General features: G+C 38.1%; 1 protein-coding gene across 1 annotated transcript in view; it reads left to right on the top strand.

Annotated features, from left to right (window-relative positions):
• The window catches only part of PDGFC (platelet derived growth factor C), a 114,562-nt gene extending 98,715 nt beyond the window's left edge, over positions 1-15,847 (top strand). The window contains exons 4-6 of the mRNA XM_044430924.1: positions 9,230-9,437; positions 13,856-14,073; positions 14,959-15,847. Of these exons, the coding sequence (XP_044286859.1) occupies positions 9,230-9,437; positions 13,856-14,073; positions 14,959-15,075 (543 nt within the window). The 3' untranslated portion in view covers positions 15,076-15,847. The remainder of the gene's footprint in view (positions 1-9,229; positions 9,438-13,855; positions 14,074-14,958) is intronic.
• Positions 15,848-16,339: the final 492 nt, after the last annotated feature.

Below are 16,339 nucleotides of genomic sequence, written 5' to 3'. Positions count from 1 at the left end.
ATACATACTCAAGTGCCTGACAGGCATGTGCTAAGCTGTAAGATTCAGTGTCTAATACCACCAGGTTCAAAAGATCCCAAGTGGTAGCTCTGGAAAAAGGTCCTGTCTGAGATCTTAACTAGCTAGTTAGAGTAGAAAGGAAAGAATTAGTCTGTGTATACAGCATCCATATCATTTAAGTCCAACTTAACTGACTGAACTTCCCTCATTCCAGTGAGAATATCACCATGAGCATATTACTGCAGTGAAAAACCCTTCTGAGGTCAGAGTTCCAAACCCTTTCCAATGGGAAGAGAAACCTGAGAAAGTAGGAGGTGTTCCAGTGGGAGGACACCAGAAAGTCCAAGATGTAAGATATCCTGAGCCATCTCCAGGCTCCTTCTATCCTCCTACAAAATCCTATAGACGATGGGGACTGCCACCACTTCTCCTACCTTGCTGGCTTATGCCCAGCAAGGCATAGGCTTGACAGGGGAATCTGGCAACACAACACAGTGATTTACTCTTGACATCACATGACCAGCTTGCTAATGGGCTTAATGGCTCACCCTGTGCCTTGCTGTTCTATAGTGGCACCCCAGCAGAAACTTGGAAGGCCGGTGAGAAATCTGTGGTCCATTACAGAGAACTGTCTTAGGGCTGGCTCCTTAATTTTTATTGCTCAAGTAGCTCCCAGATTCCCCTTCCTGACCACCCCTACCCATAAAAAATTGGGGGACCAAAAATGTTTAAAGATTTTTGAAATGACACAGCATGAGTTCCTGAAGTGCACAGAAAACAGGCTAATTTTTGCTCCTTTAGGAATCTGCAGCAGCTAACAAGCTAATTTTGAGTCCTTGGCAATGGATACCATTTTGTGTATATGATTTTTACTACTTTATTTGCCCCTTTTTCTCTGTAGTACACATGAGGGAGTCTGGGAAGGTGAAATGACTCACCATCCATCTTCCAGAAGCCATTCTTTGCCTGTCTTGAACTACTTCACCGGTCTCTCGCCTTTCCTACTTACGGAGGTGTTGGACATGGCCTTTGCCTGCCCTGGATGATGCCTTTTCCCTTTGATTTTCCTGGGCCCTGAGGCATATGCTGTTACACAAAGTATAGAAATCACGTACAGATATGGCAGCACAGATCAACTTGACTCTATCATATGCTCTGGTTTGTTTGGTTTATGTACATCTGTGTATTACAGACCTCTTGCTCTTGGTTTACTTTGTGTACCATACGGTCCTCAATTGTAACTCATATGTTCAGATATTTTGGTTAATCTATAGAAAGCCCATATGTGGAAGTCTCTACATGTGGACAGAGCTGCAAATAATGATTTTCTGATTGATTCCAAGTATTGCATACTATGGCAATCTTTCAGTAAACTAATGGCCAAGGAACTTGGATAGTTACATTAAAAACACTGCAAACACAATTGACAGAGACTGTTCCTCCTACCTACTGCCCTTCTACATAGCACTCAGTGGTAGGACCCAAAGTTTGTATTGCCAGATGGCACCCTACGTCTCTACACCTTCTCTATCATCCCATCCTCCAGGGTGTCAGAGGAGCCTGAGATAGACACAACTGCCACACATGGTGTGAACAACTTTGCTGCTTATTTGTCTTAAGACATCTGCAAGTTTTGTTTAGGTGCAGTGATTTTAGAACAGATCCATGCTTACGAACAAAGAGAGGCATTTCTGTTCAGATCTGTTACTTGTACAGGACATCTCAAATATATTGTAATATATTCAGTGACTAACACAGTTCAGTTCCTTGGCATTACTCTGTGATTTTTATCTTTAAGGGGTATATCATCTTCAACCAGCTGAACTGTAAAATTTAATTAAAAATGCAAAGTATCTTAGAAAGAAACGCTGATTGCTGGAAGTAGATAGCCAGTTAGTTAGAAAAATACCTTAGCTTTCTTAATCACTACAAAGGCTGAAGATAGAAAAAGAAAACCAAGCTCCACCTTCCATTGCCCCATCCTTGTATTTAAGCTGCGGTTCCTGTTTTCTCCACCTGAATAGCATAGAAAAGATAACTGAAGAAACATTTTCCTATGGAGAAGCTGGCTAAACTTCCTGAATTTGAACTAATTTGTAACAAACAATAGCAAAACAAGTAAGCCTTGTTATTGCATCTTTCATTCCACAAAGGAGACCGTTCAACTATTGCCCTAAGTACCTAGAAGGTGGCTCAGTTGAAGCTTGTTTTTATTAGTTTTGATTCTTAAGCTTCCCCATTATTTCAGTATCAAACTCATGCACAAAAGCTTGTGTAATACTTGGGCAATATCTACATGGTCTTAATTTCCTTTCCTTTTTTAATGAAACTCCCTCTTGATCTCCTTGTGTTGTCCTTTTATTTTGATAGCGAATGTTTATGAAAATGTTTGGAAGGGTTACCTATTTTCCAACCTTACAATGTTTTCAAATCCTGGATAAAACTAAAAGGCCAAATCTAATGTTGCCATTCTACTAGCACAGACATGATTGTGAGTACAGTAATCTTTACAACAACCTATGCATTGTCAGGGTGTCTTGTTGCCATCAGACAAGCCACCCTGTGGAAATTGGCCCAGATCCGGGTTTACTTGGCATGACGACTGATCACAAAGGATTGTCATGTTGTGTGAACCCAAGCAACGTCTGCTAGTGCTTGAGCAACTGCTAGTGTTGCCATCACATCAGCTTTTTCCACTAGCCTAGTACTTGCTTCAGCCTTAAGGCCAATGGTATGAGCTACCTGTGTAGTAGGTGAAGTTCAAGGCAAAAGTGCTGGAGACAAAAATGCTAGTAAGTAAGTCTTAAGAGATGCATTTCAGCCTCAGGAAAGGCCTTTCATAAAAAGTTCCTCAGAAGCCTCTTGGGCAGAAATCTGCCCTGTCATTCTTTATGAAGCCCCATGCAAAGCAATGTGCAATAGAAAAAAATTGAGGGACTGAAGGAAGGAAGGCAGGAAGGGCAGACAGAGGGACGGACAGGTGGAGAGACTGTTAGTTTGGCTTCAAATCTGTATAGATAGATTGGCTACAAAGTTGGCTTGTTTTTCTTTTGGTTCAAATTGTATATGTAAAGGTTGAAAAACAATCTGCTGTACTGGTTTGTCATGCACCTGATCACAGAAAACACAGCTTCTTGTGTTTCTGAGGAATTCACATAAACTGTTCATTGCACAAATATTCAATCTGGAGATAGAAAAAAATGTAGACTGTTAAAAAACCTAAACACTGTTTGCAATCAGGTGAAAGGACAGTAAGTTTGTTTCTAATGTAATTGATCCTTTGTTATATGCATAATCTGTGTTCTTATGAAAAGGAAGTCTCTATTAACAGTTCAAATTTAAGCACACGTATTTAGAAGTAAATTCAGTTTTTCTCCCGTGGGATCTACTTCCTAGTAAATGTGTATTAGGATTACAACCTAAATCCTTTCAGTTATGCATGCTCAATACATCTTGTTTTACAAAATACAGGAACACCAGGAAATTCCAAAAATCATCTGAAAGGGATAGAATTGAACTTCTTTTCATTTGGAGTGAAAAGAAGTTCAATTCCAAGTATGCTGCAGAAGTGGTACGCTTCAAAGAAGAAAGGAAGACACTCTATCCATGCTGCTACTTTTAGTCCCATATCTCAGCACTTATTCCAGATATTAGAAACGGATGTTGGGTTGACCTCTATTAAGTCTCAGCACAAGCCAAATCTTGGAGACATTGGCAAATTTTGCTATCATAAGGAAGGTTGTTTAAAAAATACAAACAAAAACCTCTGTTTTCTGCGAGAAACATGAAGGTAAAAACAATGGGATTTTATGCAGGGAATAGAATGTATATGAGCTTTATTTTTGTTCACAGCAACAGTAGAATAAATACAGGCAGATGCTGCAGTTGCTTAGTAAAGAAATGACTATGCCTTAAATTTTGTTACTACATTCATTGCCATAGATTCATGAACTGATCTTGAGTTGCTTGCTTCCTACTTGAGTGTTTGAGAGGGGAGCATTTTGTACACATATGTCTTTGGGTATCAACAGCTGGTGCTTTCTACCTATATCAGTCCAAAAATCCAGTTTATAATCTATTTATGAGGTTGAGGATACTGATTGATGGCTATGATTTACTCAGCTATAATTTTTAAAAATCAATATAGTAACTAGATTTTGGGACTGAGATGGCTATTAGTACTCACATGCATAAAGATACATAGGCCATGATATTTTTATTTGTTTTTAATAAAAAGAGTTTATGCACTACATGATGCCACTGTTGGTACCTTTGAAAAAAATCTAAATGTGACAGTGCCTAGTGGCTGTTTGAATTTGTTTTATAGGCTGCAAATTACTGCTGTACACATTTTATTTTTCAGTTGTTCCTGCTTGTTATTAGGATAACTGCACATTTTTGTTAAAGCTATAGCCTTCCAAATTCCAAGATAATAACAGGCATCATATCCTTTTGTAGGATTTGATTCCCTAGATAAAAAGAGACAACTGGAAATACCCATTGCTGTCAGCTTTTCCAAATGAAACATTTAATGAAACAGGCAGAATAAATGGAACAGTGTTAAATAATATCCCAGAAAGCCTTCTTATGCTTCAGTATGTTCTGCACTCTAGTTCATGGAAGACATTAAGTGTCCCATCTTCTTTTCAACTTAGTTTGCATGTAGATTAATGCATGTTGCACATGACTGAATATGAGTGAATGCATTTTTTGCTCTGAGATAAATTCAGAAGACTCCTTTTCAGCCTACCTGCTGCATTAATCTTTCATTTCTTAATGCACAAAGGGTAGAATAAGGATAATCATCGTTCCTAACTAACCCACCAGAAGGTATGTGTGAGGTGAAAAAGACATCTTATCAGTTTTAAACTCACTGTATACATTTGGCTTAGAAAAGCTAAGTCATAAATCTTTTTGAAGTTCAGAGACCAAAATATTTTGAACTTGTTGCTAGGACACAAAAGGTAAACTTGCATCCCCTGGGAAGAGTATTTATGTATGTCTGGGGTGGAAAAGAATGGCTCCATATAAATGATTTTTTAAAAATTATACTCCAAAGTTAGAGCTAAGAAAAAACTCTACACTTACTAGCAGATAATATTAGGAAAACAGTAATCATTCAGATATTAATATAGTAATATTAATATATTAATAATATCAATATATCTGAATAGCTACAAGGAGAAAATCTGGCTTCGTTGAAGAGTCAGTGAATACACAGAGGCCTAATTTGAGCATAGTGTTATATGCATAATTCTTCAGTTTATATCCTCTTTATGTTCTCTTCTCCTGCATGGAGATAGCGGAGAACAGCAATTGGCACTCCCTGGACTGAAACTTTCAACTAAAAAACAAGGCATAAGGAAGTATTGGGTCTGCCCTTGGGCTTGGGCTACAACAGCACTTCTCATCCCATTTTCAACATGTCCTTTTAATAAAGTAGTAACTGACAAAAGTGATACAATTTTACAATTATGTCTCAACATAATTTTTTTAATCTAATGTAACTTGCCTTTCCATGTATGTTTATCCTAGTGTTGAGTGGAGATTCGGTTTCTAAAATTGAGGTATATAGTTGCAATCCCTCAATAATGTATTCTAGCATAGTGGCATGGTAGAATGCACTTCTAAAGTTGAGTGACAAAATAGAGCAGGCATCCGCAACAAAACATTGCTGTGCATAGTGCTTCTGCTCAGGACTGTAGCCCTTTTATACCATTGCACTGTTCCTTTTCCCTGCTTCTTCCTTATTTTTACCCTAGCAATCAATTACATGCCATATCCACTGGTCATACTCTGTCCTCATCCAGCCTTGGGTGTTTGGGGAATTCTACCATTTGGGGTGGGGGTGAGGTATATGTACTTTTGGGCAATCCCATCTGTAATAAAAAACTGTTCTGCAGAACTCACTTTTCTCTGGGAGTATTTTGAAGTCTTCTCAGTGTGATCTGGAAATGATCTCTTCAGCCAGTGGGACACTTCACGTAGAACAACTCATGAGTTAAAGAAATAAATGGGAGAAAATGGTTGCTTGTTGCCATAGATGAACCTCAGAACTGTTCAGCCCCAAGCACCCCATTGTTCTGGATTAGTTCGTATAGCATCAACTTACGAATGAGCTGATCATAGGTTGCTGAATAAAAGCAGAAGTCATGGGCTCAATGGAGGCGGCATGGTCACTGTTTCCCATTCATGACAGTTCATGGGTAGTTTATGATTATCATTAGGTATGAACCAGGGGATTGAAGTGGTTCATTTCAGATCTTCTTCTTTTATTTTCCCTTTCTAACAACTGCATTCCATTGCTTCTCCCTTCTAGGTGTCAAGGTTAGTTTTCTTCCCCCTACTCCATCAATTAATATTCCATACTAGCATGTGCAATAAGCCAGGGGGTGATAGTTTTGCCAAAAAATGACAAAAACATCAACCACTGTGCACCCAACAGATAATTTGATTCAGTGCGGGTGGTCCACGCCTTCCTCATTACAACTCTGTAGGTCAAGTGTGTAAGACTGGTGCCAAGTCCCCAGTGTCTGTCACTGCTTTGCCACCCTTTTTATTTGTAGGTCTTTGCTATTTTTTTCTTTATTTCTGTTTGCTTGTTTGTCTTCTCTTTGAACTTGCATAAGTACAGGGGTACGCACTTCTGCACCTCCATGGGTCTGAAGTAGGAAGCCTCACCTGGCCAATTTCTTGGGTATAGAGTGCCTGAAGATCAAGTACAGCAAGTACCACGAACACTGACTTAGGTTCCAGAAAGATTTTTTGCTTTGGTATTTCTTTTCACTTTGCTTTCTCATGATATCTGCCAAATGGTGAACTGTCCAGAGAAAGAAAAGGCCTGAGAGACATATGTTCGTGAAAAGGGGGTGGTAAGATTAAAGCCACATCATAGAATGATTTACACCATTTCAAGATGTGGATCACTTGTGTTCTTATTGTTGCCCTGAATGTCCATTCCCCCGAGACTTCAGCTGCATCCTACCACCTTTTCCAGGCCCCTTTTAAAATGGAATGTTTCACAGGGCAGTGGGTTTTAATTGTCAAGGACACATGGCTATATATATCAGCTATGAGTAAAGCTCTGTGACAGCCATGGATTCTTAGGGTGGCTTGTTTAAAAAAAAAAAAAAAAAAAGGGCATTGTGAGTGGTAGCTGTCTGGGTCTAGATGGCCCAAGAACTAAGCATGACTGGTTACTCGGTGGGTTATCATAGGTCAGGTCACTGAATCTTGTTAGGAATGTACTGTTGTTCAAAAATTCATCTTGTCTATGTTTTGGTATTGTAAGGTGCCTTTTGTTCTATCATCTGCATTGATGGAAATGTATTCTTATGCTTTCATGCAAGTTCAAGTTGCACAAATGTGCATTTCTGAAATGCATAGATTTTTGACTAAATTTGAGTGAAATTGCATAAACTATATCTGCTCAACTTGGAAATATTCAGTATGCTCTAGAATGCATTGGTCAGATCCTTCAGAATCAGAACTAATTTAAGACTGTTACTGATTTCTCTGACATCCATATGAGGTTGTTTAGCGAGTTTTCCCAGTTACAGAGTTTTCTAAGGATGACTGTCCCTGAATTTTCTGATTCCTTTGTCTTTGTTCAAAGCTTCTCAGATACAGGCAGTTTTGAATTAGAAATAGAAGCAACGATGGGGTTTCAGTTCCTAAATGATATATTCTAGCATAAGACATAATGACAATGTCTTAAATATGACTGTTGAATTAGTATTGACTATTGATTGATGAAAAATGTACTTGTCCTTTGACTGTTTTATTACAAGTTGCTAGTAGCAGATTCTTAATTTTCTTTGAATGGTTTTCCTGTAAAAATAATCAAAATGATCTTATTTTAATATTTGAGCTCCTGGTAGACTTTCAGAGCATAGTTTTATTGCCCTCAGTGAAAGTACAAAAGTTTTGCAGGAAAAGGTTTGCTCTGCACTGAAACCAATTATATTTTGATAGCTTCAAATGTATGCAGGAAAATACCGTATAAATAGCAGAACAGGAAATTCCACTTGATCCAACACTAATTGTCATTTTTGGCTTCACTATAAGGCAGTGGCAGGCCTAGTGTATTTATCCATGGGTGAGTATGCTATCCTCCTCACATATAATACTGTGACTGAAGTGAAATATGTTGAACTGCCTATGTTTCCTCATATTAAGATAAATGCAAATGACATTGGGTATAAAACTGAAATATGCAAGCTTTGTCTGACTTTGAATGTTTTTGCTTTTTCTGTTTATGACATGTCACCATTTTAAAATGTACATTTACTACATATTTCCCATCTTCCAAAAATAGAATGCCTTTTGCTCTCATTCCTGTCCCTTATTTGGCTTCTCATACCACCACAGCTGACTGAATTGACTCATCCCATGGCTTTTTAACTCAGCTGCAATGTCTCTTTCTTCAGGGATCACATCCAGTTTTAGCCCACATTAAACTCTGGGGAAAATACATTCATAGATCCATAGTGTCATTCACTGGAATTTTATTGTGCTACATTACTTTAGCATAATTTTGTGCTTACAGTATTTATTATTCCAAATTATTAGTATCATCTGAAAACTTGCCCAGTTGCCCAGCCTGCCCAGTTTTCACTTCTATCATGAAATTCTTTATCATTGGCAGCAATACGTGTATCAGGATTTCAGAATTTATGAATTTGCTGCCTTTAGGAAAACTTTTACTCTTTTCATTACTGGTTTGTATCCCTTTCAGAATCTTCTAGATAAAAAAATTTAGCATTCCAGAGTTTCTAGAAATACTAAAATGTGGTGGCTCATGAATGCAAACCTTTCAAATTATAACATAGTTAATAGCGTAGGCCCTTTGGGTGTTGGTCTATAACTCCCATCTATCCCAGCCAGCAAGGCTAGTGGTCAGGGATGATGGAAGTTGCATGCCAGAAATATCTGAAGAACCAAAAATATCAACTATTGAGTTGCAACTATTTCTTCTTATTTCACAATGTTTGCTTAATCATGTTCAGTTACCCTCATCCATCCACAAACAATATCATAAAAATAGATTTTAGTCTGCTTATTGAGGATAGTAGTTTACAGTGCTTGTTCTGGTTGGAAGCAGATTTCAAACCATCTGTATTACTTTGTATGTTAACAGCGCTCATTTCTGTGAAAATCCGGCTACAGGCAAGCAGTTTTAGCTGTTATCATTAAATGTATATTTAAGATGCACATTGTATCATTCCAGCACCACACAGAATCTGCCAGCCCAACAGTGTTACCACCCTCATCTTTACCATTAGAATTGCTCAACAATGCTGTTGCTGGATTTAGTACTGTGGAGGAACTTATCAGGTACCTTGAGCCGGATAGATGGCAATTAGATTTGGAAGACCTGTACAGGCCAACTTGGCAGCTCCTGGGAAAAGCATACATTCATGGAAGAAAATCTAAAGGTAACCAGCTCCTCATCTTTCTCTCTCAAGCCTTCATTTATACAAATAATCATCTCCTCAAAGAGTTCATGGAATTAAATTTTCTTTCTATATATTTATTAAATGGAGAGGGCCATTACTTTGCCGTTATTTAAAGCATAATTATTTAACTGAATTTTGAAACAGTATGAACCATCTGGAACTATGTTACAATTTCCACAACTGCTGTTCATTCACAAACATTTATTGCAGCATATGGTAAGTATAATTTTTTTCAGTGAAACCAGAAAGCAGGTTCATCTTCACATCAGATACTGCTGGGGAGTACTGGTATCACCAAAATTGGCCTCAGCAAAATTAAAGGCATAACCTTTAATGTGCCCCAGTGAGAAGGAAAGAGAGCTGAAAATTAATATTTTGGAAGCCAGAAGTAAAAGTCCTCTGATCTGCGCAGTCCTTGTTTGCACGGCCTGCTCCTCATTTGATCTGTTATGGATGACAGCCACTAGTTTAACAGTGTTAGGTGGTGATGGTTCTTGTTGTTGTTGTTGTTATTATTATTATTAAAGGCTTGGGTCATGCCATAGAGAACACAGTGGTATACTCACATACCTGAGAGTAAAGTCATACCAAATTCAATAGTTCTGTTTCTGAGTAGAAAGGTAGGAGGTTGTGCTGTGAATGGAATGGAAGATTCTTCTGTTCTTAAACAAAATCAAAATTACATTGAATAGTGATTTTTTTTTCTTTGAGTGGTAAAGAAGGCGAGGTAGGATGACAGCTGCATTGAACCTTGAGGGCAGATTGTTCCACTGCTGCTCTTCTATCTTATCCAACACAATAATCATGTCATTCATGAAGGCAGGCAATTACGTTGCTGAATCAATAGGGTTAAAATTCATGTTAAAACCTGTTTCTTTGCCTTAATGCAATACTGGAAAAGAGATTTCTCTCAATTCCATTTACACTCAGATCTGCTTTAGCTACAGGATAGTGATAGCTGTAAGGCTTCCTGTGCTATCCTGCCACTATCTACTTAGAAGTAAATCTCACTTTGTCCAATGGGACTTTCTGCCAGGTAAGTGCAGATAGACTACAGCCTTAAGGTATTTGATATGATCAATAGTGATGCAGGTACTGTTCTTTCCCCTGCTTTTTTCACCAGCCGCAATTGACAATAACTGTGACTGTGCAAATAGAGTTAGATTTAAACTTGTATCTAGTGTCTTTGGAAAGTTGAAGTGATCATCTACCAAGAAGGCAAACTTTCTGAATGCAGTGTTATATATTTAACCTTATATGTGAAGTTTGTCTTACATCTTTGCTTACAACATGTCAACATAAACTAGAATACCCTATGCATGGAGGTAAGCAGGTTAAGATTTCAAATCTCTGTGAACCATATTATTAAACTGTGCACACAACTCTATCATTATTAGAGCATTGCTGTTTTGCATGTGTGCATAATATGCATGCATCTATATGAAAGGTTTACATACATTTGAGGCGGAGGCTTAAGATGACATCTATATTAAAGTAACTCCTGGAAAACAATGATTTCCTCCCACCAGCCTACCTACACTATCACAGTAGATCTTTAAAAGAATTCAAATTAGACACTGAACTAGTATTGCCATTGAATAAACATATCAAAGGATTGCCACATCCATCTTGAAAGGACCACCCTCAGACTGCATTACTGAGTAAGCAATGGAATAGCCTAAGGCAGAAAATGTGTCCTTTTGCAATGCCATCATTTAACTGTTGACATAAAGGCTTGTTACAGAAATGACATACTTGATTTTTTTTAAAATACCATGGAAGGGCCTAGTTTTAGTGTTGATTATGTAATTAAAAATACACCTTTCACTTCCAGGATTATACCTTAGATGATACATCCTTGGGAGGGCTTCCACAATAAAAGGGAGCCAAGGAATAATTTAAATTGCACCTACTTGTATATAGCTTTATAACAATTCTTGTTGACAGTAATATAAACAAAATCTGATTATTCTGAGATATCTGTGCGCCCATCTCTGTTTTGTATCTGTTGCAAATACTGAAGATTTTGGTGAATACTGTTGCCTGTGCAATGTAAAACTCAGGTTCCATACAACATCGAAAGCTATGGTCAGAAGAGTTATCCTAGTTTTAACAGAACAGTTGTTGGTCATTTAATAAGAAAGAACTGGGACTGGAGAGAAGAAATGTCCTTTCAGGCAATATACCTTCTTTGTATTATAGGCCAAATGTAATCTATGGATTTTGCAAGATAGTTTCCTGATTGTTGCTCAGACAGGATGTCTCAAATCACACCTTCCACCTACCCAGTGCCAGGTATAATGTAAACCTCGTAATTACTTTGTCTGCCTACCAGCCATCTGAGGTGAGGTATAATAAAAACATTTTAAAACTTCACATAAAGGATCTAACATAATGGCATGACCATGATACATCAAGCATAATATCTCTGCCATGAACAAGGTGGAATTAGCATCTGGTTAATGTTTTATCATTAAGCTCTCCCTGAAGGTCAGAACCATGAGCTTCTGAAATAACTGGTCACTTGTTTTGTTCTTTAACCAATACTTTAAATGTGAGAAGTGGCCCTTGGCATTTATTTTTATAATGGACATTTTCTCTTTGAAATGAAAGCAGAAATGAGTAAAGATGAGCTCCCCAACTTCATTGAAAAGGAATTACATAAAGATAATCAGAAAGTTCTGACCAAAAATGCAACTCTTTTTTCCTGTGATCTACAAAATCTAGTAGCAGCTATAATCCCACAAAAGAACAAAATCATCAGCATGCACTCCAAAGTTACACTTTTTAAGTATCAACTCCAATCTACAATAATTTCCCCTTATTTGAGTGCATTTGAATAATTAAAACATGCCAGTGTTACTAGCATATTTTCATTATGGCTTTTAAAGATGCATTCCACTTGGTTTTTAGTTATTCGTGTTTGTGTTTCTAGTAATTAGTATTTGTGAGAAACATTTTATTTGCAGCCACCCAGTGTGAGCATTCCCCTGTTTGGGTTGGATTTGGATTCAGGTAATAGCTCTGATTCATAGTTACTTTGCCACTGCAAACAACCCTGTACCTTTCAGAGGTTGCTCTAAAAAAAGTTCTTTAACTTCTGTGTCAAATTTGATGAATGAATAGAAACACAGTTCAAAGGGTGTTTAAATTTTCATATTATAATATGTTTCATAGCTCAGGTCACTTCATAGATCCATATAACCTTTTCATTAAGTGAACATTTTTAAAGAATGCACACACACACATGCATTTTCTCATCAAGTGTTATGTCCTACAATATGCTAAATCGTATTTTGGACAAGGCAGATACAGGAAAGAAGGGAGCGATGAAGGCAACTTTTCACTTCAAAGGCTTGATTATGCTAGCACTACGTGAAACTGCTGTCAGCTCATTCAAGTAAAGTATAGTATTATGGAAAGATCCGTGTGACAAGATCCTACTGTGCTTTGTCAAGTTGACAAAATCTAATTTTCTAAATACAGATAGTATTATGTAGAGTTTGTACAGAGATTCAGACTGTAAGGTTATTAAAATTTAAGAACAATGCAGACCCACTCCCAAATTGGCCACAACAAAGTCAACTCAAATAATCAAATTCAGACACAAGCTATAGAAGTATGTAGTATGTAACTTAGGGTCATCTTCCCCCATGCCCTGCATCCTGAGAGCACTCTGCATGGATAGGAAAGATGTTACCTTTTACCTACCAACCCTTTGTTTTTCTTAAATTTTCTTTCCCTGATCATCCTTCTTGTGTGGGCTGCATGCGATTTTTTAAAGGTCCTGGCAGAGAGGTGAGAATTTAGGAAAACAAATCCCTAGGAGGTAAAGACCAGGATATACAAGAACACGCATCGTACCAAGCCGTAGATACTTCTTCAGTCCTACCCATTTGAAGGTGCTTCCAGAGGTAATAGAATAGCTGTACTCTGAAACAAAACTTTCAGATGTAGATAATTCCTTCCTGTTGGCAAAGCAAATAATGAACTAGGCTGTACCACTGTATGGTCACTGGCCAACTATACTCCACAGCCTTCATTACCCAAAGAAAGTACAGACCCTGAACTCCCTTTCAAACTGGACCTCCCTTTCACCTGAACATTTTGAAAGGGGAGGAAGGTTCTTTCCTGATCTGAAAAGATGCAGTCAGTTAGACTCAGTAATTTTGATCCGCTCACCATAAATACTGCCTAACTACTGCATTCTGGAATGGTGGATTGTTATTTTCTGGTTTCTTAGAGTTAGAAAAACGAGTTATCACCAGCTTTGTAAGTGCTGCATGGACAGGGTTGGTACTGCCTCAAAACTGCATACCCTTCACCTCTGGCAAGTATTTATACTGACAAAATACAATGAATAAGTTATAGCATGTTTGCTTTTTAAAATTCTTCAGTTGTAGATCTGAATCTTCTAAAGGAGGAAGTTCGGATGTATAGCTGCACTCCACGCAACTACTCAGTATCACTGCGGGAGGAATTAAAGAGAACTGACACCATCTTTTGGCCACTTTGTCTGCTGGTTAAACGTTGTGGTGGAAACTGTGCTTGCTGCCAGCGTTCCTGTAGCGAGTGCCAGTGTGTCCCCACCAAGATCACCAAAAAATACCATGAGGTATGGTGCTTTTTAAAACATTTTTTAAATTCTGGCAATAAGAATTTAGAGGCTATCAGAACACCTTTATCAGGACGAAACAACATTCTTGTTATAACTGCTGAGATTTCAAGTTACTTCATATAGTGGACAGTTGGGGAAGTCTGAACAAGCTAACAATCAATGACATCTCCAGGTTTAGGGAGCCTCCAGGCAAGAAGATTTCAGTGTTTATCTCATATTGATCAGTAGCCCTTTTCGTAGCTCATCTCCATTGCTTCCAGCTGCTTGCATGCTTGGTAGGGAGGCTAAGCAAGTGGCAACCGCTGTTGTGGCTTACCCTTGCTGCTAACTTGTTTATCCCCTTTGGGCAGGGGATGGATAAGTATACAGGTGGCAACAGCAAGGAGTGGAAGGCAGTGTCCTCTGCCAGGGCACAGGCCAAGGGCCTTGATGGGTGCCCATCATGCTAACCTCTGGCACCAGCTCTGTGTTACTAGCTTATGTTTTATTCTTGTGACAGTGTTAAGGTGATAACAATGAATCACTGGCTGGCTAAACCACATTAAAATTATGCATATTTCAAGGAAGTGGCTTGCCTAGATGACTGCTGAAACAAAGAAGTAATGGAGGGGTCTCATTTTGGTGTTCTATGGGAGCTGCAGGTTTTCCTGCAGTAGGGCTTTTTCTATGGGCATGAAACAGTCTCAATCCATTTTGCAGGTCACTGGCAGCCCTGTTTTTAATAGATGAGGAGTGACTGCCCATGATGGACCACCATATAGTTATAGAATGAATTTCTGCAAGCCATGATAGGAAGCCATAAGGAAACCTAGTTTTGCTTCTAGGTCTAGGTAAACTTATTTTTGTGGCATTTTAAAAGATGATTGAATTTTCTCCTAACAGGTCCTGCAACTGAAGCCCAGGAGTGGTGTAAGAGGATTGCATAAATCTCTGACAGATGTACTGTTGGACCATCATGAGGAGTGTGACTGTGTGTGTAAAGGGAATACAGAAGGATAAAAGATGTGCTTCTTTCTTTTACAGCACATTCAAACCATGTCTGATTCTGTTCTGGGGCTTGTGCATTAATCTTCTGTAATCTCAGTTGCTTGTTTTGAGAATCTTCAGTCTTCAAGATTGACATTTCTGGGAGGGGGGAAGAGAAGAAATCAAACTGGGATTATAATTGCAATGCAACAGCACTGTTACCTGAAGTCCCCCACTATAAGGATGAGCAGAAGGCATCGATGAGGGATATTCTTTTTCTCCAAGTATATAGAAATATATAATATCATCTCTCTCACTCACCTTGAATTTTAAAGATTAAAGTTTAGGAGTATGGAAAAGACAATGCTCAAATGAATCCTGGACTCTTCTGGTGGTCTTGCTTCTACTGGTCTGTTACTTCTAGGTTACAGTTCAGAACATCTGGAATTTCTCACTTAACTCAACTTGGCAACTCCTGTATATTCTAAATCAAAGTGTTAATTCTCTTACAGACTGCCTTATTCTGAGTTAAAGTTAATTTTTCACTGATACAAGTAGAAAAAACTGGACACTTTTCCGTGGTTTCTTCTAGTAATGTTCTTGTTGTTTAGCAAAGCTGAATCGCTGGTATATGTGAGCAAAAAGGAAGAGATTGAAACCCATGGAGTGCCTTTATTCTTCTCACTATGGCCTGCAAATATTTCTGTTTGTTTATATTTTTATTGTGTACATTTTTATACTCAGTCTTTGACAGCATAACTATTTGCTTTTCTAATCTTGTTAAATATATCTATTTTTTACCAAAGGTATTTAATATTCTTTTTTAATTACAGCCTAGATAAACTACTTTTTAGTTGTGTAAGACTTTGGAGTCAGAGTTATAGAAAGAGGGAAAGAAGAATGGCTGCTTTACAAAGCACAGAGATAAATGGAGCATCTGCATACAAAAAATAAACCAGGGATGTGAAAATATTGGTCTGAATTCACAGCTCCATGATGCTGGTATATGAAGAGTCAGCGTAATAGCTATTAAAGCCTTCATAACGAGTGCCTCAATCCAGATAAAGAAGTCTGTATACAAAAACAGGCTTTAGCATGCAGAAGTAAGTCACTATTACTTGTTGGTTGAGGGACCACTGGTGTGGATCTGGTAAGCATCAAGAGATGCACTAGTGTGCAAATACTAAATGTCCACATTGCCTTGTTTTCGATTGGAGGCACGTTTGTACATAGGAGAGTACATCCCCATCTCCCTTCCAGTGAACTGCTAATGCATGAGTATTATACATATCATTTA

This window comes from Varanus komodoensis, unplaced genomic scaffold (genome assembly GCF_004798865.1).
Source record: "Varanus komodoensis strain SLA01 unplaced genomic scaffold, ASM479886v1 scaffold21, whole genome shotgun sequence".
Taxonomy (NCBI): domain Eukaryota; kingdom Metazoa; phylum Chordata; class Lepidosauria; order Squamata; family Varanidae; genus Varanus; species Varanus komodoensis.
Note: the sequence above shows the minus strand (reverse complement) of the source record. Positions and strands in the feature narration are given on the sequence as shown.